This window comes from Pituophis catenifer, unplaced genomic scaffold, assembly GCF_029215685.1.
Source record: "Pituophis catenifer annectens isolate HBS135680 unplaced genomic scaffold, rPitCat1.0.hap2 SCAF_2, whole genome shotgun sequence".
Taxonomy (NCBI): domain Eukaryota; kingdom Metazoa; phylum Chordata; class Lepidosauria; order Squamata; family Colubridae; genus Pituophis; species Pituophis catenifer.
In genome coordinates, this window is record NW_027256882.1 from 246,284,115 (window position 1) to 246,311,865 (window position 27,751).

The 27,751-nt window shown below is 36.9% G+C and overlaps 2 protein-coding genes across 3 annotated transcripts in view; both read right to left on the reverse strand.

The window, feature by feature from the left end:
• Positions 1–222: 222 nt before the first annotated feature.
• On the reverse strand, positions 223–6,619 carry SRP19 (signal recognition particle 19). 2 transcript variants are annotated; one of them, XM_070938739.1, is made up of 5 exons: positions 6,487–6,619; positions 3,417–3,492; positions 2,560–2,631; positions 1,853–1,964; positions 223–1,695 (listed from the first exon to the last, which is right to left on the reverse strand). In XM_070938739.1, the coding sequence occupies exons 1-5, from the start codon at positions 6,525–6,527 to the stop codon at positions 1,562–1,564; spliced, it is 435 nt and encodes a 144-aa protein (XP_070794840.1). In that variant the 5' UTR covers positions 6,528–6,619; the 3' UTR covers positions 223–1,561. The 2 variants fall into 2 exon arrangements, with proteins under 2 accessions (XP_070794840.1, XP_070794839.1); XM_070938738.1 differs by lacking the exon at positions 6,487–6,619 and adding an exon at positions 5,413–6,414.
• An 8,067-nt stretch (positions 6,620–14,686) lies between these two features.
• Positions 14,687–27,751, reverse strand: part of APC (APC regulator of WNT signaling pathway) — a 92,355-nt gene continuing 79,290 nt past the window's right edge. The window contains exons 14-17 of the mRNA XM_070938740.1: positions 27,538–27,615; positions 26,360–26,476; positions 24,866–25,080; positions 14,687–24,357 (exon numbers count right to left, since the gene is read on the reverse strand). Coding sequence (XP_070794841.1) covers positions 17,814–24,357; positions 24,866–25,080; positions 26,360–26,476; positions 27,538–27,615 — 6,954 coding nt within the window. The 3' untranslated portion in view covers positions 14,687–17,813. The remainder of the gene's footprint in view (positions 24,358–24,865; positions 25,081–26,359; positions 26,477–27,537; positions 27,616–27,751) is intronic.

Consider the following 27,751-nt stretch of genomic DNA (forward strand, 5'->3'; position numbering starts at 1 on the left):
GGCACTCAAAAAGAAAAAAAAAGTTCAACTATGTAATTTAAATAGAAATTATTCCTTTAGACATCTACAGAAAATATATTGATAGAGTAGTTTATGAGTACTTTCCCTGCAATTTCCCATGAAATACAGCTGTTGTAACTCTCCCAGGCATGACAGTTTATCAACCTCCATCAAAAAATGATATAACTGGAAACAGTTTAGCAATTAAACCATTCTAAACAGTTTAATTCAAACATGTTTATTGTAATAAAGAAAAATTGTTTCAGAAGCCTAAGATCACAGTGACAATGTATTTTCATTGTAAAATTATCAAGTGAAAATGTGTCCAAGGCAAAAACAAACAGCTTTGCACTCATTTGTACATATAGTTCAATACATTAAAACATTTTTTCCATACAGCAGTGGCCAAAATTGTGGAAACCTTTTGGGAAAAGTGTATTTTTGAGATTTGATGGCTAATAATACCACTTTTTTTTGTAGTTTCAAGATAATCATATTCCACTGCTGGAATGGCCTGGGAATAGCCCAGACCTTAACCCAATTGAAAATCTATGGAGACGACTAAAGAAACTTGTTAGTCAGAAGTGACCCAGCAATAAAAATCAGTTAATAGAAGCAATCATTCAATCTTGGTTTCACATTATAACAGGTGCAGAATGAAAAAAAACTTTGTTCACTCCATGGAAAGACGTAAGGCTGTAATTCATGCTAAAGATTACCCAACTATTAACTGACATAATTTTTGTATACCTCATTTTTTCTATGGTGATAATTTGTGTATATCTCATTTTTTCTACGTTTCACTTTTCTTTATACTGCAACTGCTATTCTAATAGCATATCCTTCATAAAAGTTATTGCGTTACATTCTTGATTAAATTGTATTTCCATTGATATATAATTTTATGGTAAATGGTAAAGGTAAAGGTTTCCCTTGCACATATGTGCTAGTTGTTCCCAACTCTAGGGGGCGGTGCTCATCTGTTTCAAAGCCGAAGAGCCAGTGCTGTCTGAAGACGTCTCCGTGATCATGTGACCAGCATGGCGCACGGAATGCTGTTACCTTCCCACCAAAGGTGGTCCCTATTTTTCTACTTGCATTTTTTACATGCTTTCGAACTGCTAGGTTGGCAGAAGCTGGGACAAGTAATGGGAGCTCACCCCGTTACGTGGCACTAGGGATTCGAACCGTTGAACTGCCGACCTTTCGACCGACAAGCTCAACCACTTGAGTCTTATCCACTGAGCCACTGCGTCCCTCAATTTTATGATACTACTCCCAAAAAAGTGGTGTTATTACCTAGTTTTAGAAAATACACTTTTCCCAACAGATTTCCACAATTTTGGCCACTACTGTATGTTTTAAATACTAGAAGAGGATTTTCTGGCTATGTTCCCAAATGGTTCAACCATAATTTTATACAAAATGAAACTCATTCTAATTTAAAAACTACCACAAAATAGCTTTGCATGTTTTCATTGGTCTGTCCAACTGTCATTTGAAGTCATTATTCTTCTGTAACCATATTAATTTGAACATATAGTATTAGTCCATGTCACATTCATTTCTTCTTTTTTCCTTTATTTTTTTTGCCACCTTCTCCTTGCTGTAGACTTGGGTCACTGCCTCCCATTTTCTGTGTCCTTGTTTTCAGTTTGGGAATGGTTTCTGCTGCATATAACATCACTGCCTTACCTAAATAAACAGAGAGAAAAGAACAAGAAAATAATTCATCAAGAAGAGGGTAACCAGGAATTATCCACCATTTGCACTTCATAATGTGCAGCTTTGGCTTCCATCTATAAATGAACAAAAGGAACAAACCAGTCTTCTGCATATTTATAGCACTCACGTGTTGGAAACTGAGGCTGACATAAATTACCATCTTCCTGCTTCAGTTGAATGCGAACTCTACCCCTATATTGCGCATCACGGTTCCATTCCCTGGAATACATTTTGTTTTTCTAGTACATGGAGAAAAAGTTCAGAACATTACAAGCAAGCATAAGCAAAATAAAAACACTTATAATTATAAATCTACTTTGGGAGCAAGAACCATTAAACTATTAAATTAATAGTCCTAATAGTTATACAGGAATAACCAATATAGGGCTGAACTGTTTATTTTAATAGTCAAAGGTATTACCTTAGTAATTCAAAGGAAAGCTCTGTAAGAAAGGCTACTTGACCCCATGAAACAATTTGAAAGTTATACTATTAAAGGTTTTTTTAAAGAGTATGCCAAGGATTAGATTTCAAAGAGGAATTTCCCAGCTCATTATCTTAATTATAGTATGCCAGCATAAACATTTTAGATTTATATCTCTCCAGAGTGTTGTTAATGCTCTATTGGAAGTGTGTTCTGTAATCCTCAACCTTTTACATTTATGACAATGTCCTCTGTAAATTCTGCTGCTTTTCTACTCTAAAGAAGGGAAGGACTTGTGTCACAATATTGCTTCTATGAGTAAGACTCTTCTTATTCCCACCCCCTTTGTCACAAATTGTGGAATTATAGTTTTACATAAGTGTACAGTAGAAAATAACAAAAAAAATTACCTCCAAAAGCACATTAAGACCAACTGCTGCACAAACATCTTGAATTTCTGTAGATGTAGGATTTTCAATAGCCTGCCCAAAAAAAAAAAAAAAACCCAGAAATTTTTTTAGCATCTATGAGTTCTTGCCACCAATTAAGCTGTTATGCATAAATCAATTATCAGCTAATACTACTGAATTTGGAGCCTTCAGTATTTTATTGCAATAGCATTAAAATGATCGTGTGCATCTTGCCCATTTATAGGAAAAAAAAAAAAACCAATTCCTAAAATATATTGAGGAACAATTGACTGAAACCACAAAAATTAGTAAGACAATGGAAGTATTTAGAGACATATGGTATAGCTCATATAATGTATAGATATAAATTAATGTGAGGGTGCACAGGTTTAAATTTTGCAAGCCATATGCCAGCTTTAAAAATTGGCACTGACAACCCTCGCCAATTTGTTATCTGATGCCAAAAGAAAAGAAAAAAAAAAAAGCAAAGAAATTTTCATGTAACAAAAATGTTAGTTAACCATGGAGTAATTATAGCTTGCAACTGAACTTTTTAATGTTCCTATAAACATAAATTACGTAAGTACTTTAATAACTATATTAAAACAACTAAGTCTTTTTATACATGCAAGACATAAATATGTAGTGGCAAAACTAACATTGTGGGCTAATGAATATATACAACAAAAAAAGCTTTATTTAAAGCAAATACAGATACTACATCTTAGTTTCTGATTAATAAGGCTCCATCCATGAAATAATTTAAATCGTATATCACACAAATATTTTATTCTACATAGTTTTCAAATTATATTTTTGATGCACAGATTTTCTTTCCTCCCTTCACCCACAATTACTTTGTCAAGAGGTATTCTTCTTCCTTCTGCTATTGTCTTCTTGTTATTTATGTAGGCTGGATATATACAGATAAACCTAAGGCAAGAAATAAGAATTGAAAGCCAACAGGTTACATAAAAGAATATTTATTTCTTCACATTCAAATATTCTTCGAAATATGACATATGCAGCTCCTAAAGTAAAGAAATTCACTATGGCCAAGAACTGTGTGAGTGAAAGGGCTTATTTTTATATTTTTATGTTTAACTAGACAACCTGCAATGGGTCATCATTTCAAAGACACTGCCTAACCTAAACAGAAAACTAGGGGCAAAAAAGCAATGGGAGCAGAGGCAACTTCTGATTTCCAGCTGGCGTGATGGCAGAACTAGTCTGCCTGGCTACCAAATGGCTAGGGTGGGATCAGCTTACTGAACTTCTGGACAACAGTGTAGCATTGCAGGAGCATTGAAGTGTCCACATATTTGCCAAATTTCAACCTGGGAAGCATGGGTCCCAGGTTTTGGATGCATTCTATAAGTTAGCCCATTTGAGGGATCCTGATTCAAAAACTGCTGCCCTAGGATGCACTGTTTGGCCCAATTAAATGTTACAGACACAAAAGTTTTAATAATATATAGATAAAACTGAACTGGGTAATAAAAACATTTTGGCAGTCGTCTGCTCTCCAATTCTTTCAATTTAGTTTTCTGAATGTTTCGTTACCAGTCTAGGTAACATCAGCAGCAGATTTTCTTGTCCTATTCTCCTTAGCCTATAAATGTCTTGTGTGCCAGTGTGGTCAGTTAGCCGTATGACTGGCTGTTCATATGGAACTATATTTAAATTCTGGGCAGCAGATTGGTTGATTGGTCGTTCGAATGGTCTGGTTTCTTACATATTCATATATGTAAGAATAGGACAAGAAGATTCTACTGATGATGTTACCTAGTCTGGTAATGAAATGTTCAGAAGCTAAATTGAAACAAGCTTGAAGAGCAAAAACCACTACTAAAATCTAGAGTATTTTCTACAAGTATTTTCTATTATTTATTTTTTAAAAATCTATTTATATCCTAATTTTATTATTTTTTATAAATAACTCAAGGCAACAAACATATCTAATACTCCTTCCACCTCCTATTTTCTTCACAATAAAGGAGGATTGGGTTGAGAGAAAGTGACTGGTTCAAAGTCACTCAGTCGGCTTTCATGTTTAAGGCAAGACTCAGGGTCTCTTGGTTTCTAGCCGGCTGCCTTAATCACTAGCCCAAACCGGTTCTCCAAAACATATGGATTTTATGAGTGAATTCAATGTTGCCAACCCTTACAAAGAAGTATCAGCAGGTTTTAAGGATTCCTAAATCTTGCAGATTCACCCCAAATAAATAAGTAAATGTTAAAAATAAATAACAGATTCTGTCCCACTCTACTTCTTTTAAAATAGGAAATTAAGCTGAATTCTATGCATGAGCAATACTATACTAAATGTCTGAAAAAAGAAAAACTAAAACACTTGACAGGAAGATTATGAAATTGAATGGCTAATTTGCTATCGTTTTTGAGGATCCTGTCTCTAATATTTTAAATAGATTTAATACAGTTGCTTATCACAACTGCAGATGTAAACTAGTTTTTTTATAGGAGTAATTTCTCTTCCCTCATACACCAGTCTTCAACTGGTGGGCTCACCATCCAAGGATATGAGTAAAGGGAAGAGGCTCCCAAAATGCAGGGAGGAGATGAATGGGCACCTTCAGAAAAAGCACCTGCAAGGGCATGGATATCACACCATCATACAAATTATGTGAACACACAACTAATGCAATTTATATAATCAGATATTTGTATGACACATGATGAGGCATGTGACCTCAGGGTTCTTCTGAATGCCTATTCCACTTCATTGTGTGCTACCAAAAAAAATGGATCTCAGAAACTTAGATAATGGATTGTTTTAAGGAAGCGTCTGTTAACTCACGTAAATTCATTATTTAAGCAAAATAGGATACTTGCTTTATAAATGTTAAATCAGTTAGAGGGGTTAAGATTTTGAACCAGGCGCTGAGAAACAAGGGTGTAGTCCACCCGTCATGCAAGAAATTCAGCGGGTGACTATGGGCCGGTCGGGTTGTTGTTGAGAGGAAAAAACAGAAGAGTTCTTTGTGCTCTTTATGCTCTTGAAGAAAACGGGGTTGCATCGATGAATGAATGAATGTCTGAAAAAATCTCCAACTATATTGCAGCCATTATTTCTCCACCCTTCCTGATACAATTACAAAAAACAGTGGGGGGAAATACAAGTAGTCCTCGACTTACAACAGTTCATTTAGCGACTGTTCAAAGTTACAACGGCACTGAAAAAAGTGACTTGTGACCGTTTTTCACACTTACGACCATTGCAGCAGCCTCACGATCATGTGATCAAAAGTCAGATGCTTGGCAACTGGTTCGTATTTATGACGCTTGCAGTGTCCTGGGTGTCAGGTGATCAGCTTTTGGACAAGCAAAGTCGATGGGGAAGCCGGATTCACTTAACAACCATGTTATTAACTTGACACATGCAATGATTCACTTAACAACCGTGACAAAAAAAAAGGGGGGCGGCGGCAAACTCGCTTAACAAATGTCTCATTTGGCAACATACATTTTGAGCTCATGTGTGGTCGTAACTCGAGGACTACCTGCCATCAAGGGGATATACCCCCGAGCAGGACAACGAAACGAAGCTCATTCCCGCCGCGCGCAAAGCCAACGGGGCTCCTTTATGGAGGGAAGCCACCGGATCGCCCCGTTAGAGCTGCGCAAGGCCCAGCCCAAGAAAAACGGGGCAGCCGCCACTGTCGTCGCCGCCGCCGCCCTGCAGCAGATGCCTCTCTTTCTCTCTCTGAGCTTCGGCCATTCTCGGCCGCCGCGCCCGGCCCTTCCCCACAGCCGCCCGAGCCGAGGGGAAACCCGCGCACTCCCGGATCCCAATTAAAGCCCGCTTCGTACAACGCGCGAATCGGAGGCGATTTGGCGATTCGCGGCTCCGGCGCGTCCCGCGAACCCCGTCAGGGAGCCCCGGCGCGGCTTCCCTTCCCGTGTTACCGAGATTTATCGGAGGGTAAAGAGGGCGCAGCCCAAGCCATGGCCTCCGCATCGGCAGGCGGCAGCGGCTTTTCGTGACTCAGCCATTCACCGGCCACGCCGAATCGGGGACAGGAAGCGGAGAAAGCCAAGCCAGCTGTCCCGCCTCCCGCGTTAGCGATGTCGTTCGATCTCATTGGTTAAGCGGAAGCGTCGCTCACGGATAAACCGAACTAAAACAAGAGTTTGAGAGACTATCTTCGGTGTCGCGAGAGTTCCTGTCAGGTTGGGTGACGCGTGTACGATAGAGATGGGAAACCGTGCTGCGGGGCGGAGATCCCTGATTTTGCCTCTCTGGCCGGGCGGGTGACGTAGGACAACCACAAAGATGTCTCAAGATAATGTAGAGGGGGAACCGTGAAAAGCTTTGGAGTAGTGATGCAGTTTCCATGCTGGCATTGTTGCAATTGATGTTCTTTTTTTTTTCTTTTTTTTTAACAGGATTCTATCTCTTGTAGAAACCCAAAGGATGATAAAAGAACTTGATAAATGTCTGAATCTAGACACGAAAAGCAATGACATCCATGGGAGAAAATTCACAATACATGCTTATATAATTTATTTATTTTTTATTTTATTTTATTAGATTTCTATACCGCCCTACTCCCCAAGGACTCAGGGCGGTGCACAGCCAAACAATAAAAACACATACAATACAAAATTTAAAAATAGAATAAAATCAAATTAAATAATTTTGGCCCCGACACATTTAAAACCCCAAACTTTTAAAACCAATTTAAAATTGAATATATAAATACTAAAAGATATTTAAAATTTTAAAAATCTTTTATAAAAGAGGGGGAAATTTAGGCCAGGCCGGCCTGGTGAAATAGTAAGGTCTTTAAGGCGCGGCGGAAGGTGCGCAGATCCGGGATCCTCCGTATCTCTGGGGGGAGCTCGTTCCAGATAGTAGGTGCCCCCACAGAGAAGGCTCTCCCCCTGGGGGCCGCCAGTCGGCATTGTATAAGAGTAAAAAACATAAATTAGCAATTTGAAAAGAGAAGAAAACTTACTGAAATCACACCCAATGTAGAGTTTCTCCTCTATGCTGAACATAGTAACGTTGGTGACTTTGACCGCTGACGTGAAAGGTCGCTCATCGTTCCCAGTTTGGTGGTCTCTGCTTACCTATCAGGGACTGTGGGAACTGGAGTTGAGAGTGGAGAAATGTTTCCTAGCTATGAAGGTTTCAACAGCAGTAGGGAGTGAGGTAGATTGCATTGGTTTGCTTAATTTAAAGCTACACAGCCTTTGGAAGCTCTACTGTTCATTCCTGAGTTGGTCCTGCTTTTCTGCTCCAAAACCTTATTACATAAAATGAATAAAATGGAAAAGAGTTTCAGCTGGCTTTAGGAGTTGCTGAGTACTCCCACATCTCTTTCTTTATTACACACGGTAGGCAAGAGAGCATGAGGGGAGGTACAAATTTGCCATTCCCCCATTGCTGTCATAATTGATGGATATTATTATTTTATTTATTATTTTATTTATTTGATTTATATGCCGCCCTTCTCCGGGCGGCTTACAGTGCATTAAGCAATAGCCTTCATACTTTTGTATATTTATACAAAGTCAGCTTATTGCCCCCACAAACTGGATCCTCATTTAACCTACCTTAGAAAAGATGGAAGGCTGAGTCAACCTTGAGCCTGGTAAGATTCGAACCTGCAGTAATTGCAGACAGCTGTGTTAATAACAGGGTGCTTTAAATCACTGTACTACCAAGGCTCTGGATAGTTTCCTGACAGCTGGTAACATACTGAAACTGGGAGGGCAGCAAAGCCAAAAGAGGGTTTAACATTGTCACTGTTAACTGTTTAACACTGGCAACATTGGCAAATAGACAGGCCCCTTTGAAATACACTGCTCAAAAAAATAAAGGGAACACAAGCAGAAGACATCTGAGATCTGAATGAATGAAATAGCCTTATTAAATACTTTGTTCGTTGCATACAGTAGTTTTGTGTTCCCTTTAGTTGTTTGAGCAGTGTATAAACTACTGTATGTAAAGAACAAAGTATTTAATAAGGCTATTTCATTCATTCAGATCTCGGATGTCTTCTGCTTGTGTTCCCTTTATTTTTTTGAGCAGTATACACACACACACACACACACACACACACACACACAATATATATATATATATGAGGAGCTATTACTGAAAAGGTTTGTACTTGTCTTGATGGAAGTAGAAATCATTTCTTTATTTTTTCCTTATTCTTTTATTTTTTTTCCTCCCTTTGTTCTACCCCCTTTTTTATTACTCTCTCCACACTTTTCACTTTTTCTTTTTTATATTTCTCCTAATTCGTATTTATTTTTTAACTTTGTATGTTTAAACGTCAATAAAAATTATTTTAACAGGTTTTTATTTTTTAGAAGTCAAAGCAATAGAAAAAGGTGGAAATATGAATAACAATGCTGCCAACAATAAAACAAAATTTAAGAAGAAAAGAAAAGCAAATCTGAGAAACATTGGAGGGAGGGTTCTGGGTCATAGAGGATCTTGTGGATCTTTAAAATAGAGCATATGTTGCAGCCAAAAGATTTGATTAATGACTCACAATTTTCTGTAAATCCTCTGTGTAATGACTCTGTCATGCCAGATGTGGAAAATAGGTCGGTGTTGGACTGAAAAAGAGAGGAATTTTCCTCCTTTAAGAAGGGATTAAAAATAGAGAAAGAAGAGGTTGCAGATGTCATTTGTCTCTCAGGCATGAATCTAGTGGCTAAAAACTCTGTTTCTTTGATTTATTTTTTTATAATTTAAGGTGGCTGTTTATTGATAGTGCATATGATTATTTCAATTTATAATCAAATAATGGCTGCTAATAACAAAATTGAGCTGAAGAATTGCCTCAGTATTTCTATCACAAGATCATGTGAAAAAAATTAATTCTGTATTTTACAACTGCATGGAATTATGTTACAGATTGCAATGCCTGCTTCAAAGAAGGAAAGATGGCATACACAAGCTATCATGTATCCGCTTTCAGCTCTTGCATTGTCAACCTCATATAATGATTTGGTGGATATTGTGTGGCTTTCTAAATAATGTGAATTTGATGATTATTAGAATGAAAGCTATTCTTAAGGGCTTTCATGTCATTCCCTTTGAAGATGAATGTATCTGCTCCTTACTAAAGGTCAGGAAACTATAAGGCAGACATGTGGGAGAAGGTTGTGAGCAAGAAGAGATTAATGCCTGCCAGGTTAAATCTATTCCAAAGACAAATTATAAAAAAAAAAATACACGAGCAGGTGGCAGAAAAAAACAGAATTATTTGATTTATTCATCTTCTCTGAAACATACTCAAACTGCTTAGTAGCAAGCATTAACAGCATAAAATCCCACTCATCAGTATAGCAGCAGCCCTCAGTATCTGTATTTTGACAACACAATTAGCTGCTTGGTTGTGGTTCCCAGATTAAGGAAGTGGGACATCAAATACAAAGGAATGGGTGTACAATATTTGCATCAGAAGGTTTTATTCTGTATAACCTTAATATTATCTTATAATGTATACAACTACTTCAAGTTAAAAAAAATGAGGCAGTGTGTCAGAGATTCATGGTACCATCTAATTAAAGCATAATAATCAAAGGAGCTCTACTCATCCAGTTTCTGCCCGTCCTTTTATATGCTACTACAAGGAGTGTTGGGAAAACACTTTCGGAGGGCGGCCCTCAATCTTTTGGGCACCAGGGACTGGTTCCGTGAAGAAAGTTTTTTCCGTGGACTAGAGGGGGTGTGGTTTTGCATGCTGTCTGCATCCCATGGATGGGGCTTTGCATGTTTGCGCGAACTGGTTGCTGGCATGCTGCAGACTGGTGCCAGTCCAGATCGGGAATTGGAGACCCCTGCTTTAGGATAATGTACATACCAGACAAGTTACATGAGTTTGTTGAACTTTGCAAGACCGGGCCACTTGCAAACTCAGAAATAGCAGGACCGATTAAAACACTTAAGCCTGTCAATGCTCCAGGCAATTATATTATCACTGCTGAAGTTATTAATAATGATCTGGAATGGTGGACTCCATTGTTAGCATCTGTTTACTTTTATAGACCATGCATATATTCTATGGAAATGGAACTTGGCCATTATAGGGTCCATTTATTATTTTTTTTAAAAAGGCATTTTTTAAAAAAGGTTTACATTTTATTTTATTCCTAAATCTAAGTTGTGGTGCACATCTCAATTGTCTCCTGTTGATAGATGGATGCTTCTGTTAGTGTGCAATCTTTATGAAAATTCAAGATTAAAAGTTTGATGCAATGCCAGTTTGGTATAGTGGTTAAGGCACCAGGCTAGAAAGCAAGAAACTGTGAGTTCAAGTCCTGCCTTAATCAAGAAAGCCAGCTGGGTGACCTTGGATGTCATCATCTCTCAGCTCAACGCACTTCACAGGGTTGTTGTAGGGAAAATAGGAGGAGGAAGATGTATTGGATATGTTCACTATCTTGAGTATTTGTAAAAATTAAGGCTGGATATACAGGAACAAATAGGAACGTTACACCAGATCTAATCTTAACGATAAGAGGACTGTATCCTGTCACCTTTGTTATTTAACTTACATATTAATTTTGTAGTGACTATGTTAAATTTCTTTGCATGCTATCTTCTGAAAGTGGTTGACAAACACAATATGATAAATTTGTATGTGGATGATGCAGCATCATAATAATATAAAATTGGTTTTGAATGAATGGGCTTGCTCTGCCATGAATTATAAGAAACTGCTGAAGATAAGTTCTAAAATTAAGATCTTGATATTTGCCAAACATCACAGAGTCTATGCCTGACAGTTGAATGAGCACCTGATTGAACAAATTAAAATATTAATATATTTGTTAATAGTTTTCTTTGGTAATGATAGGGCTCACTGGGATTATATTGTTCAAAATGCCCCAAAATTAGCATTAGTCTGCCATATTTTTATTACTCTATAGCAGTGTTTCTCAACCTTGGAAGCTTGAAGATGGGTGGACTTCAACTCCCAGAATCCCCCAGCAAGTCTACCCATCTTCAAGCTACCAAGGTTGAGAAACACTGCTCTAGAGGACCATTATATTAGCTCTCTTAAAGCATTTTTCAGCAAAAGATCATGTGTACCTTTTATTTGGTTTCCATATAGGCTGCTAAAGCTATTTTGCCCCATTAAAGACAGTACAATTTCCATTTCTAAGGACTATTTTTTTCAAGTGCTATAAAGTATGCTAATATGTCTTTCATAAAACTGATGTGATTAGAGTGGAGATTAGTAAATGGTTGTGCAGTTTTTTTGTGGTTGAAATCACAGGTTTTCCCAGCATGCCCAGGTACTCTGATCCTGGTGGATAATTTTTGAATCAACTTGGGAGACTAATTCATTGGACATTGCAGAGTTACATCTTTTCATAAGATACATTACTGATGATGGATTATAAATGAACTGTTCAGGCCTTTAAGCAACACATTATGCATACTTAAATCAATTACATCTGTCAGCTATCTCTAGACTTTTTTTAAAAAAAAGCAATATTTTTTAAAGTAACAAAATATTTAAATCATATTTCCATCCCTAAATTTAGGATAGCACTAAACCTCAGTATGTTACAATACACTTTTAACAGCTATCCTTGAAGAATTAGGAAAATCCCTTTAAGATTCTGTTCTTGTAGGAAAGTAACATTGAAAATACAATCCATGTGTTGTTGCATTGCCCATTTTATAGAGATACAAGGTTGCATTTTGTATCTTTTTTTATTAAACTTCTGAGCCATTTAGATCTATTTTACATATAGCTGATAGTTGCTATTTGTCAACCAATATGATTTAGTTTCTTTGAATGTTGCCAAATTTTGCCTTTTGTGTGTAAAACTTTTTATTTATAAATATGTAATTCTTTTGCAGATTTCATTTTTATTTTAAGATAATTTTTTGTAATTGACCATAATAAAGGATGAACGGACTGAAAATAACTTTTCCTGAGCATTTTTGTGGTCTGACAGCATGTAATACTCTAAGGGGTGTGTTTAATTGTATTATAGGATGTTTTTATGTACTATTATTTTGTTATAGTTATGACATATTTATCTTTGTTTGATGCCAAGAGTCTTCTGTGACTCTTGGCATCAAACAACTCAAGAATATATATCTTGAGATATATATTTGATTAATAAGTAAATCAATGGCCCACTGGAATTAATCCAGTTAAGCAGTAGATATGCTTTCTGACATGCATCAGACTTATTTTAATTATTCCTAATCCAGTTAAGTACCTGACAAATTTTAGCTGATCCAGATAAAATCCTTCACTGATCCTAGTCAGCTTTAGTTGAAAATATTAACTTTTTCATTCGTATATGCTTATTTATATTTTTCAAAATGTATTCATTAAAATTACATATATATCTCTATTGTGTGCATGACTTATATCCAAGACCAACTTTTAGCAAAGCTCTTATATTGCTATATGAGTAAAATAAATGAAATCACTCTTCCCTAGGCATCTTTATATTGCTCATCTTCTGAGAAAATATCTGTGAAAGATTGGACCTTAGAAACAGAAAGCAGCTGACTACATAGGCAAATAGACTGCATATTTTAACATTGTTTTCAAAACAAGCAACTGTTACAAAAAGAACAGCAGGAGCTGCTTAACAGTAAACCATTGCTCCCTTGAGTTTCCCAACACATCTGAATGTTGGCATATAATCTAACAGTTGATCAGTACTGAAAAATACACAAGTATCTGGTTCTACCATACTCAGTAAAGCTGATTTACATATACAAATACCTTTAAGACATATACTTTAATATTTTAATGAAGCACAAAAAGTCACATTTAAATTAAATCATGCTTTAGTCTCACTGAAATAAGTGGGCAAGTTAATCAAAGCTCTATCCTAGGCATTTCATAGAAACATAGAAAACTGAGGGCAGAAAAAGACCTAGTGGTTCATCAAGTCTGCTCTTTTGAGTTTTTAATTTTTTAAATTTTTGTCAGGTGATGGACGTGTGTTTATCCCAAGCATATGTTTAAACCAGGGATTGACAACCTTAAACCCTCAAAGAGCCACAAAAGTCCTAACCGGAAGTCCCCATTCAATTCTGGAGCCGACCGGAAGTCCAATTCCCCCACCAGTCTCCTCCTAGTGTGGTGTCCGTTTTCCTCTACCTGTCCTAACCAAAAGCCCTATCAATTGTGGAGCCGACCAGAAAACCCTCCCCTTGCCATGGAGTCTCCTCCTGGCATGCCAAGCTTCCCCCCTCCCTAACTGGAAGCTCCTCTCAAAATTGTGGCACCAACCAGTGACGGAGCCACAGCAGAGATGAGCCACATGTGGCTCCAGAGCCGCAGGTTGCTGACCCCTGGTTTAAACTCAGTTACTGATGACTGATCCACTACCTCTGCTGCAAATTGGTTCCAAGCTTCTGTGAAGTAATACTTTCTAACATAGCTTATGAACTACCCTTGTGTCAGCTTGAGGTTTCACCCCCATGTTCTTAATTTTGGCATAATATTGAAAATATTGCCTTCTAGAATTTCAGTAGTGCCCAAGTATGTCTAGGCTTTCGATATTGTCCTAACCTGATGGCTTGACCAGAAGTGATTTGAATCAGCCAGAAGTATCGCATAGTTGCCAGGTAAATGTCAGACATTAATGTTTTCTGAGTACCCACAGCAGACTCATAAAGAATAGATCTGTTATATTTTCATTGGCAGGGAAACCCCAACATGTATTTCAAGAGAACTGGAGGTACTTGGCATTCACTAAAATAAGTATTTTCACCTCGGAGCAATCTTATGAGACCAACTGGAGTAAAATATTAAGCTTACATGTTATAACATTTTAGGTTCAGATTTACACCTGCTCCAGGGTTATAAATAATTATGATGGAAACTCTATAAGTCAACTGTCAGAAAAAAAAGAAGAAGTTTAAGCCAAAATGTCAGATAGCAAACCTCAACAGAGTAAACTAGATTCCAATTTCAGCAGGGCATTTGATATACGGCTCCTTCTTATATGTAAAATAATGGAGGGCTTGATATAACAAATTATTTTCTTCTGTTTTATATATTTGATATATTGGAACTGAAAGTGCTTCATGTAAATAAAAACAGACACAATAATACATGCACATTTTCTGGAACATTTTGTTAAAAAGATGCACTTTGGTTTGTCAAATAATTTGTTTATTTCAGTGTGAGAATTAAATTACAAAAGAAAAGCTCTTGTCTTATACATCAACTCACAAATAATCAAGGAAGTGGAGAAAATTAGTACAATTCTCATTAGCAAAACTGCAGAAAGCAGAAAAGCTTTAAAAGAATGTCAACTTTTTAAAAAAATGTTGCCTTAATTTCTTGACTTGGTTCTATCCGTACTGCACGGCACATCACTTTTACAAGTTAGTGATTAATTTCAGTAGAAGCAAAATAGCAGTAATCAGCAAGTACAAATATGACAACATTAGTGACCTCCAGATGCTAAATTAAAGTTTAATAGTCAGCAAAGACAGGGGTACATGATGGGCTTTTCCCGTTATGTTTTCCTATTGTCTTTATACAACAAGTGATTTAAAGATAAATTGAGATGAACCATACTGCGTACTGATCCTGTTTATTGATCCACATAAGATGCCTCACAAAAAGTACATTGAAACATATACATTAATCCATCACAAAGATTATATATATGATAAGCAGGCCTTGTGTTCACATAAGATATTCTACCAATATGGTATGCCAATAAATATGCCCTGTTAAAAGGCAAAAAGTACAAGAAATAAATATGTATAATCTTTTTGACGGAGAATCAGTAATGGGGAGTTACATCTATTCTTTTGTCATACTTTGGGGGAGACACCTTGAATTTAAATTAATTATTTTTGTGGTCTTAGTAATGTTAGGATTAGTATTATTGGGCTAATTGCCTACCTATGTGTGTGCATTTCTTTTTTCTTTTTTAAAACAAATGGAATAGAGGCTGGAAAATTAAAAACCAAGCCTGCATCATAAGATAAAATTATGCAATACTAAACCAACTTAGTGTTACAAGGCCTAGATTGCTGTCTCCTCTTCCAGCATGGCCATGACTTTAGAAGCTCTTGTTTCTGTTTTAGGCCAAGCCACAGTAGATAACCTGATACTCTTTAGGTACTTTGGACTTCAGTCCTGGTTACTATGGTCAATGGCAAATGACTGCAGGAGCCTAAGAAAAATCCCTAGAATGCCTACCATGAGCTAGTTTATCATGATGTCGAGGCCTAGACAAATTGCAATTAATCTCAACTATCCTTAATATAAAAATACTTTAAATTATTAGTTTACAACATTGCCTTTTTTTTTTTTTGCTAACAGTAACAGCAATAACAATTTAAGGTTTTATGCAGTGTTTTAAAGTTGGGCACTGTAAAACCTTAAATTGTTTCTCTAACTTTTCTTTTTTTTCCACATTTTTATCATAAGTGTAAGAAGAGAAAATATAAGGAAGTAAGTAGAAGGAATACTTGTGACCATTTCTCACATTATCAAGTTTACTGTTTTGTCTGAATTTGGCCATCAATCAGTTGAAAATGCATACTAACTGTTGCTGTCACTCTAGCTTAATATAGAGGTTATTATCTGGTCTGAAAAAGTAAAACTGGTACTAGAAGAGTAGTTGTATCATCCATACATTTTAAAGCATTGATTTGATTTACAGATTAAACTGGATTATCTGAGAGCATCTGTAAACAAATATTGAACTTGTCAAATAATCATGAATAGGATTGTAATGATGAAAACCTGCCTGAGATACACATTTAACTTGTTACTACTGTTTTAATTAACAATGTGCACACACATGTTGCTATTTCTGTATAGAGGCACTTAGTAGAGTACTTCTGTTGTAAACAGTCCACGGAAGGTCTCTAAAGTAAAATATATGTAAATACCAAGTTGGTGTCCAGAGCAATTTAATATACAAATCTTATTTTCTATAAGACACTAAAATTTAGTACATTAGTTTCTAGTGCATTAACCAAATGAAAAAAAATTATTTTAAACAACTTTCATTCTCAATACTTATTATGTTGTATTTGTATATTGAAAGCACTCTAGGCTGTGCAATAGGAAATTTATGCCTTTGGGCATGTATGGAAGTACTTCTTTTAGCCTCTTTTCTGTACTGGAGGAACCAACAAACATTTCAGCTGAAAACACTAATGCTATATCCTAAAGCTGCAGCTGATACATATAAACAGCTATTAGAAATTGGAAGAAAACCAGTGTGCGACTGTATTAGGCAGTGGATATAACGCAGACCCATTCAAATTTGTAAGAATGTTTCCACTGACTTCAGTAGAATTATTATTGTTCCCAACACGCTTTTTGAGGAAATGCATAATACGAAAAGGATTTCTTAAACATATTAAAATTAAACATTGATTGTTATGTACTGCAAAAGTAACACACAACAAAATGTACATACAGCAATAATTTATTCTGTCATTTAGTTTTGTTGAGACTTCTTCACCTGTGCCTCATTAATAAAAGAGCAGCCATCTTACCTCAAATACCAGAATATACAACAAGTTACAGCATAGCAAAAATCCTACCTACTGTCAGTTAAAATCTAGTTCTGGTAAAATAATTTTGTTCAAGGTTTACACATACACAGATGTCCTTTTTTTCTTTTTTTCTTTTTTTGCAGAGCACAAAAACCAAAATGTATTCATCTCACTAACTATCTATGCACATTATGGTGACCACAGAAATGTTAATTATCATTTCAGAAAATGAACCATCAGTTCTATCCATGCAGGAATAAAAAGGCTTGTTCAGCAGAAACCATATTACTGTGAATTTCACAGCCACATGATTAATTAAAAGGTTAGTGGCTTCACAAATACTAAGGTGGAGGTTTTTTTGGCATAAATACCAATTTTTCCCTGAAGTTATTTAGCCATTTTGCAACTCTAGAAGTGAGTGATATATTAATAGAATTATTTATTTTAATCTGTTTTTCATCTTTCTAAATTCCCCCAACCCATCAAAACAATTATAAAGGTATGGGATGTTAATTAAATATATGTAAAATATACTGTACAAATATAATTATTTTAGCAATTTTATTGCTAAATTATCAATTGGGAATCCCTCAAATATTAGTGAAGACAAAGAATATTATATATGGCTTCCAGAACAAGAACCCTCTACAAGAATCAAACCTATTTACAAAAAAAAGAGGGGCTAACCACAATTTTGCTTCTTTATTTTTTAAAAATTCACATAAATCAATACATTGTTAATTTCCCATTAAACAGAAGTCACCAGATAAGACCCTGAATGGCGCTTAGGGCTTTGTGCACCACTCGAATCTGTACTTTCAGTTTTTGAGTCTCGTTTTTTTGTACTGTTATTTACTGGTGTTGGTATCTGCGATGGTCGAACAGAACTGTTATCTACACTACTTTTTCTGGGGCTTGGATTATAGTTAAAAGGCGTCACACGTGCTGCAACAGCACCACTTGGTGAGCTGTGTTTACTTGAGCTGCTAGAACTAAATGGTGTGCGCTCAGTCAGAGTGTTTTCACTAGTCTCTGGGGCAGCTGTAGAGCTGCTTAGAACAATTTTAGTTTCAGTTCCTTTCTTGTCTGGACCATCAGATTGGATAAATGAATTCAATCGGGTTTCTAAACCCATGGTGCGAATAGGGACATTTCCATTTCCGGTATTTTGTTTTCCATGAAGATCTTTTGAATCTTTGCTATTTATACTACTTTTCTCTGAACCACTGTCAATAATGGGGGGAGTATTTCCTGTTGGAGATTTTCCAGACCTTGGATTATTAATAGGACAGTCCTCAATCCTCACCCATACATCCTCTGTTTTAGAGACCGCAGGGGCCATCTGATAAATTAGAGTTTTTGAATCGGCACCATTGGTGGGACTAGGTGAGATATTCTGAGGAGGACTTGTCATTATTTGAGGAATTTCATTTTCCTTTATTTTTCTCCAAGTCCCTTTGGTTGGTGCTTGATTTTCTTTACCTTGTTTGAGTCCAGAAAAAGAAGTTACATGCTGCTTTTCATCTTCACTTTTTGCCTTTTCACTAGATTCTGAAGAAGCTGAAAGAATTGAGGAAGAACTTCCTGTCCTTCGCCAAGTACTTACACGAGGAAGTGATGAAGAATGTTTACTGTGTTCACGCTTCCATGTTCCTGATCTGTTAATTGGCAATCTGGATGGACTCTCAGAATGAGATCGAGTTATGTCATGCCGTTTTGTTGGCCTCCCATCATTGTATTCTAAAGATGGACTCAGGTTGGGAGGTAATTTTCTCCAACCACTGGCTTGGATGGCTGAGTGAGCAGATAAAGACATGTCAGGAAGCGATGGACTTAAAACTGGAGTCTGTGTTTGGGACTGGGTTGGAGAGTCTGGTCTAGAAGGTGACAAAGATTCAAAGGAGACAGACTCTTCTAATTTCCTTCTTAAAGTAGGACTTGGGGTTTCTTTAATAAAAGTTGACTGACGTACTAAAACAGGTCTCTCTGATCGGTCAGATTCACTCCCACTTGATTTGGCTGATGACATTCTAGATAACTCAGTCTTTTTATTTGATCCACTGATATTAGAATTTTGATTTAATCCTTTTGAGGCAGATTCACTTCTAGGAATTCCACTAGTACTTTTAGGCAATCCTGTTTGTTTGGCTACGGTTTGCTGGTTCATTTGTCTGCCTGGTGATGTATATGCCATTCTTCCAGAACCTGATGACTTATTGGAAGCTGTACTTGGTGATGCTGTTCTTGGCAGCTGGGAAAGCTTATTGGGAGGACTTATGCCATTTCTACCTGGTGAAATTGAGTTCCTGCCAGGAGACTGCAGAGGCCTACTTAATGGTTGTTGTTGTGGTCTAGAAGGTGTAGAATCTCTAGATCCTGATCTAGAAGGTCCTTTACTTGAAATGCCCTGTTGAGATGGCTGTCTAGATATAGGGCTTGGGTCAGATTTCATAGATGGTTTGACAACTCTTGGAGAGCTAGTAGAACTTTGGCTTTCATTAGGACTTTTGGATGCTGTATTCTTTAGTTGTGGTCCTTTCTTAGAAACTGGACTTGTACTTGAAGAACTATTTCGAACTCCAGGAATATGAATCATTGTTCTTCCTCGGGAAATAGAGGGCATATTTGTTTGCAAAGGCTGTTTCAAATGACTTGTAAGTTCAGAATTAGAACGAGCTTTACCTGTAATCATGCTTTTATAAACTTTCTTTCCTCCTTTAATTCCTTTACTTTCACAGTCATTTTTTTTATTTTCCAGTGTACTCTTCTCTCCTGGTTTAATAATTCTTGGACCCTTATTAGAAGTAAAAGGTTTTTCTTCTTGGTCTGGTGTAAGATGAAATGGTGATCCTAAGGAAATTCCTGATTTTAATGAAAGGATTGAATCTGAATCTGATGAAGCTTGTCTAGATAGTGATGCTGCTGCAGCAGCTTGATGTAAACAGCTAACTATAGAATTTGCACCTTCTTGGATAGCTTTCCAGTCAAAGTTCTCTGAATCGGGTGAGAAACCATTCTCTGAATCAGGCCTTTGTATATCTTTCAAATCTAATGTGAGATCTTCTGCTAAAATGCCTCCCATGTTTCTAGCACTAAGTTTTTCACTATCCCCCTTTGACCTTGATGGCTTTTTCTTTTTTGGCATGGCTGAACTAATACATTCCTGCAAAAGATCATCTTCTGAATCAATACTAAGAGAACTAAGGGAACTGTTCCTTGAAAAGCATACAGGTGTATCTTCCACATGAAATGATTTAGGAGCATATCCAGAAACTGGTGCTCTAGTTGATTCAATGTGTTTCTCAGGTGGTTCTATTTGTTCTACAGGTTCATTTTCTTTGCTATTGTTGTTTTCCTGATCAATATCACTGAGAGAACTGAGAGAGGAATTACGAGAGAAACAAACAGGTGTATTTTCTATTGCAAAATTTTGTGTTTTTTCCTCCGTAGATGTAATGTCTTTGGCTGATGGACAAAAAGGTGTCTGGTTTTGCCCCAAAGGTTTGGGTTGATTTCTTCCAGTTGAAGAATGCTTTTGGCCAGCTTGTGGTCCAGTGACTGATTGCTGATTTGAAATATATTCTGTATTGGAGTTGGCTTCAATTTCATTGTTTTTCCCCTTTCTCAGCTCTGCCTTTTCTTTTGAAAGATCTACATCATCATCAAATTCCAAGGAACTCAAAGAGTCATTTCGAGAAAAACAATATGGGGTTCCTTCAATTGGAGTGTAGTGGTGGGGAGAATCAAATGCAAAGCTTCCTCTTGTACGCTCTTCATTATTTGGAAGTTTATCATTTGAATTATTTTCAAGAGTCTGCTTCTTTGTCTCTTTATTATCATTATTTCTTTCACTACTAAAATTATTTTTTGATTCTACATTTTTTCTTAAGCGTGCTCTGTATTCATTGCTTTGTGGCATAGGCTTTACTGGTGATGTTGGTTTCTTTTTCTCCATTTCTAGTTGATTTTTAGTATTTATTGAGGATGATGTTGATACTAGCTGGATCTGATCCATTATTTTTTTCACTCTGAAAGGTTTGTGACTTTTCCCTTTTGGCATAGCAGAATTAATACATTCTGCAAGAATATCATCACCTTCTTCTGTTTTGTCATCATTCAACCCAACAGTTGAGCTGCTTTTTCCCCTTTGAGCATCTTCCGTATTTCTTCCTTCTGTGGGAATTGTATCCCTCTTTTCAATTTCAGCTGATTCTATTCCTGAAACAGCAATCCCTGGACTGGCCAGTTCATTTGGAGGGGATTCTATTGTTAGATCACTCAGAGATGTAGCTGTTGAAAAATTTATTGGTGTTCCCTCAACACAATAAACACGTGGCATGTCATCACCAGGGGTAAATGTAACATGCTTTTGGGAATGTAATCTGCTCTGAGAAGGAAGAAGTTTATATACAGGCAAATGGCTTGGTTTTCTGGCTACAGGTGGAGGTATTTTAGAAGCAGTTACCTGCGAAGGCTTTTTGGCTTTACGTGAAGACTTAGTTGGCATAGCAGAAATAATACACTCCTCCAATATTTCAATATCATCTTCATCTGAATCATCTAGAATATCTTTCTCTATTTCAGTGGATTCTTTTGTATCTTTTTCTACGTCATCCTTTGTATCATTTGATTGTTCAAGTTCTGCTTCATTTACATTATCATTTTCATGCACAGGAGGCATTATTCTCAATTCTACATCTTTCTGTATAAATGGTTCATCAAGACTCAAAGCACTCAGACTTGATGAACAAGAAAATCCATCTGGTGTACTTTCTGTTGCAAAGTGTAACAAAGTGTCAGCATCTTGCATTACCTGCACCCTTTGAACAGCTGTATTTACAGTTGTTTGTCTTGGTCCAGAGTCTCTCTTTTCAGTGTTGGATACTTTTGCTTTGGCTGCTTCTCTCTTTACTTGGGGCACTTGGGTAGGTGGTGGTGTTTTACTTCTGCTGGGTGGCATTGTCTGCCCAGGACTATCTGGAAGATCACTTGGGCTTATTATACCACTTATCATCCCACTACATGGCTCACTTTGAACAGAGCTAGCAATTGAACGGCTCTCAAAACTATCCAAGGAACTCACAGAGGTACATCTGCTAAACATGAGAGGAGTCTCCTGTACATAATGTTCTGGTGGGCTCTTGGGAGTCTGGGCACCACTTTTTGAAGGAGACTTGGCACCCGAAGAAAACTCAACAGCTTTATGTCTTGCTGAATCAGACGAAGATACAGTGGAAGTCTGAAGTCTATTTGATTTTGTTCTAAGATGCTGGGAAGCTAATGAGGTTTCATTAGTTGTTACTGCTGTTGACAGATTCCCACTGTTTTCTTTCATTCCAACAATCTTCAGAAAGTTATCAGCATCAGCTACCCGTGTGGAATGATCACGTCCTGTTTCATCTTCAGCTGATGATAAAGATGATAGAGAGCTACATCTTGAAAAACATATTGGTGTATCTTCTACACAGTAAGTTTGTATTGTTTCCTGGTTAATGGAAGGTGCTTTGCAGGATGTAGGCTTCTGAGTATGATTAGCCCTATTCTGAGCAGAACTTGGATGAAGTTGGTTATGTTTTTTTGACGCAGCAGAAGATGACGTATTTCCACTGCTTGACGAAATATGATCTGTTTTAGTACTCTGTACCGATGGAGTTTTTGAAAATGAAAAAGATGGTTTCTGTGCAGGAGGAACCTCCGTTGAATATCGAAGACTGTAATCAATTGGCTGATCCACATGGTGAGCCTCTTCATTGTATTTTATGCTGTAATTAGTTGGATGATCTTCTTCATGCTGTTCCTCTTCAGAATAATGCTCACTATAATTTGTAGGTTTATCAGTCTCATAATCATCCACCTGACACAAGGACTGATTGACTTTGGGATTTATTCCATGATTACATCCTACTCGGTTTTGTTCTGAATTACTGGATTCTCTTGATCTGAAAGGAGATACACATTCTGGCTGTCCAAAAGCTGACTGATAACTTAGGTGTTTATTATCACCACTCTCAGGATATACAGGATATGCTCCACTTTGACTTCTGGATTGCCTTTGTTCATTCTGCTTTATTTCTTCTTCTATTACATGCTTAGGTCTTGCCCATCTTTCATTCTGAGATGGGCTCTGCCTTCCAGAATTCAACTGTTCATCAGAATATTTCAAACTATAGTTTATTGGAGTATCCAGTTCTCCATCATTGTCATCCATATGATTAGCACTGTGTATTTTATGAGCTAAATCAGCAGGATATTGTCCATAACTGCAAAATTTACTTTCTTCATCTTCAGAATAAGATTCTATAGGCTTCATTTGTCCTCTTTTGCCATACCCATCACTGCTACTGACACTGTTTAAACTATCATTAGAAGCTCTTTTATACTCTACTTTTGAATATGGTACAGAACATGCCCTGTTCTCAGATTTTGGAAAGTTATAACTACTTGTGTGAGAGTGAGCAGTAGAAGTTCTTCTTAAAGCATTTCTGTCTTCTGATAAACTGTGAATTTCTGTTATGGATCCACTGCTTCTTTCATCTTGTGATATGTGCATATTTGCTGTTTCCTCCATTGCTTTTGAAATCTGAGTAGCAGCAGTAGAAATTTGCATTCCTATTCGTTTAGAAGAGTTGCCAGAATTTTCTGCTGTGGTATGGTAGCTGTTCAATCCCACAGCACGGTCCCTATCTAAACTCCGTTCTTTTTCAGAACGAGAATTCTCTGTATTTCCTCTGCTTGATGAGGAGGAGCCAGGCAATACTGTAGTATTTAAATATGGTGAAAGTACAGTCACATTTCCACTGTTAAAGTTTTCTGATCTGCACACTCCATCTTCATGGCGATTACCATCCAAAACATATTCACTGTAAAGATTCTGTTTATGTCTTTGCTTATTGCGGTGAGATGTTTTGGGACTTAAATTATCAATGTTGTCAAAAGTCTCAGATAATTGTTGAGCATCTAATTCTGCTTCCAGTGCTTTTTGCTTTCTGACATGAAGAGATGGCAAGCTTGAACCTGGAGACATAATATTAGCATCTTTGTATTTTGCAGGTCTGTTTGCCATTAAATTTCTTAGAGCTGCAGCACTCCCCATGGCTATCATTTTGTGCTTCGAATGTATGAGATTTTTGAGCATACTGACTGCTCCCAAGTCCCATAACGCTTCCTGGTCCTTTGCATTCCGTGCAGACAGGTTCCACAAAGTTCCACATGCATTACTGACTATTGTCAAACTGTGAGACTTCAAATGATGTAAGAGGGTTTGCAAGCAGTTATTCTCTCTCAGTATTTGCCTGGAATTGAGATGTAAGCATAAAAATTATCACATTAACACCACAAAAAAGCTCAAATATAGCAACTTGTTATTTTTCATAAATAATATAGCTTGTAAGCTCTGAATAACAAATCCTCTTAAAGAATTAATCAAAAATGTCAAAAGAGTTCTATAGAAACAATAGTTTCCAACAGATCACTTACTACGGCAAATATTCTCTATGCCAAGAAGATAGCCATGTAAATATCCCTAATTATTACATGCAGATATTATGCTGATAATGCTATTTCTGCACATATTCTGCACATGGAATAATTTTATTCTGGAAATATGAATCAAACACAGAAGGATGAAAAGGAAAGAGGCCTACTCAGCTGGTTCTGCTGAGACACCGACTCCTCCTCTCCTTATGAGAGATTCATTATGTTAAGATCTGATTCCAGAGTTTGCCCCCCACCCGGAAATCATTCATAAAACATCTTTGACTGAATGGATAACTAAATAATGCAATAAAACAGTATTCTCACCTATGGTCCTCATTTGTAGCAATCAAGCTAGACACATTACGAAGAATTCCCCCTCCACTTTCAATGATGGCTAAAGTATTTGTTTGGCTTCGGTAAGTCAGTGTGCCAACCAAAAAGGCAAGAGCACCATCCACTGCACATATATCAGCTTTATTCTCAGTGCAATGTGCTGATAGATTCCATAAGGCACTCAATACACTTTTCAGCGTAGATTCCTGCAAAGAATAAACATTACATTAGATTTCTTAGCTGTATAAAAAACATTAATACTTTATTTCAATAGGAAATATCTTAAGACAGTGGTTTTCAACCTTTGTTGCCTGGCAACCTAGCTGGGGGGAACCTGAAGGGGAACTGGGCAACATGAGCGGTAGGCCGGTGCACATGCGTCCACAGCTCAACTCGTGCAAGTGGCGGGCCAGGGGCATGGGCATATACATGCACTCAACTGCAAGTTGAGCTGTGCAAATGAGTGTGCGCCGGCCCACAGCCTGGCTGCGAATAGGTTATCAGTGGATAAGTGGATTAGTAGATAAGTTGGCCCTGCAGGATCAATAATCTTCTATGCCCCTCACAAGTGCTTGGCAGGCCTTCTCTTCCTCCTTCCATTTTTGCTCAAAATCACTGCCCTGTCCATGTAGCAACTTTATCAGTGTATGGGTCTATCTCTATATGTGAGATATATCACACGGGTACGTCTTGTGCGCCAGTTGTGCCCTTTCCTAGACCGGGATGCCCTTGCCATGGTCACTCATGCCCTTGTCACGTCTCGGCTAGACTACTGCAATGCCCTCTACATGGGGCTGCCCTTGAGATGTACCCGGAGACTACAGTTAGTACAGAATGCGGCCGCGCGGGTTGTTACAGGGGCTTCTCGATACTCCCGTGTGACACCTCTCCTGCATGAGCTGCACTGGCTGCCTGTGGTTCTCTGGGTTCGTTTCAAGGTGCTGGTGCTAACCTATAAATCCCTAGGCCCGGGGTATCTGCAGGATCATCTCCTGCCTTCCTCCCACCGTCCGGAGCGCTCGCACAGAGTGGGCCTCCTCAGGGTGCCGTCTGCCAGACAGTGTCGGCTGGCGGCCCCGAGGGGGAGGGCATTCTCTGTTAGAGCGCCGACCCTCTGGAATGAGCTGCCCACCGGCCTCATGATAGCCCCGGACCTCCTCTCCTTCCACCGCGAATTAAAGACGTGGCTTTTTCGCCATATGGGCTGAATCCGTAGGGGGATTCTAAATATTTCATAATTTTAATTTGATTTTAATTAATTTTAAATTGATTTTAACTGTTCAACTGTTTATGTAATTCTCTGTCGTTTTTGTAAGCCGCTCTGAGTCCTACGGGAGAAGGGCGGCATATAAATTACATAAATAAATAAATAAATAAATAAATAAATAAATAAATAAATAAATAAATAAATAAATGTATTATTCTAAAACGAGGAAATTTTTAAATATATTTAAATACTAAAAAAATACTGATTTGCTACAGTACCTTTTTAACTTCCAAAGCACATTCCATCAGTGCTTTCACACTCCCAACCTCTCGTAGTGTCTTCTTACTATTCACATCTGCCCGCCAAGACAAATTTCTTAAAACACTTGCAATAACCTATAATATTGTCAATGAAATAATAGAAAAAATTAATATGCTTTAACTACCATGCATTTAATAGACTATTACTTGGTATGCTGAGAAGTAGTTTATTACTCATTTTAATATGCTTGTTTATACAGCAGTACCTTGGTACTCAACTGCTTTAAACTCATCAAATTTGGTACTCAATGCAATTTGACATGAAAATTTTGTCCCGGTACTCATCATTTGTTTGGTACTCAACGGACACTATTTTTTTATAGGAAAAAATTGTTTGTTACTCTTTGTTTTTGGTATTCATTTTACCTCCCAGAACCAATTAACAATGAGTACTGAGGTACCACTGTATATTGATTTTAAATAATTCAGTGCTTGAGACTTTGAGTCAGAAATGTAGAGCATCATCTTTTTTTAAATTTGTCATAAAAATTCTTGACAATAATAGACATTTACCATGAGGTAAAATGGTATCTATAAATCTCTATCTTTATTTTTCTATCTATTTTTTTTACACTATTCATCTGTAAATGAAAGTATTCTAATACATTATTGTGAAATATGAAAACTTTTCCAATGTAATTATTTTAGCATAAAGTATTCAATATAAAAGAAAATGTTTCTCAGGATAAGTAAATAAATTGCATCAATATAAAATCCTTAATATAGACAGTTTGCTTATAGCAAATTATCTTATTTGATGGACTTTCAGACATTATGAATTAGTTCAACTCAACATTCATTTAGAATTTCTTAAAAAATCAAATGTTGTAATAAAACAAAGGGCAAAAAACATTTAATGCTTGGTTTGTTCCATTAATCAATTTAATGACTGTGTAGCTCCTTAAAGTTGTCCCTAGTCATATCAATTGTTTTTTTTCCTCAAAAGCAAATTCAGAAAAATTATGTCACTCAATATACTAATTGAAAGATTACAGAATAAGAAAATAAAAAGGGAAAACTTTTGAAAAACCATAAGATCCAGATAGCAGATTACAGTATACAAAAGAAACAAAAAAGAAATGTTGCATGAAAGTTATAAATATATAGAAACAGAATACCCGAGCAATGAAGTTTACCTGCTGCAAATCTTCACTTTCAGATTTTAACTGTGCTACTAAAGCTCTCATGCAACCCTTCATAGAACACAAAGTAGCCTATTTGAAAGAGAGAGAAATTTTATGAAACAGGTAATTAGATGTATGTTGGCAGTTGAGGATAAATTATCTAATGGATATTCAAAATAGAATTCTTTTCTCTATTTTTGCACTTAGTCCACTAACAGCTTCTCAT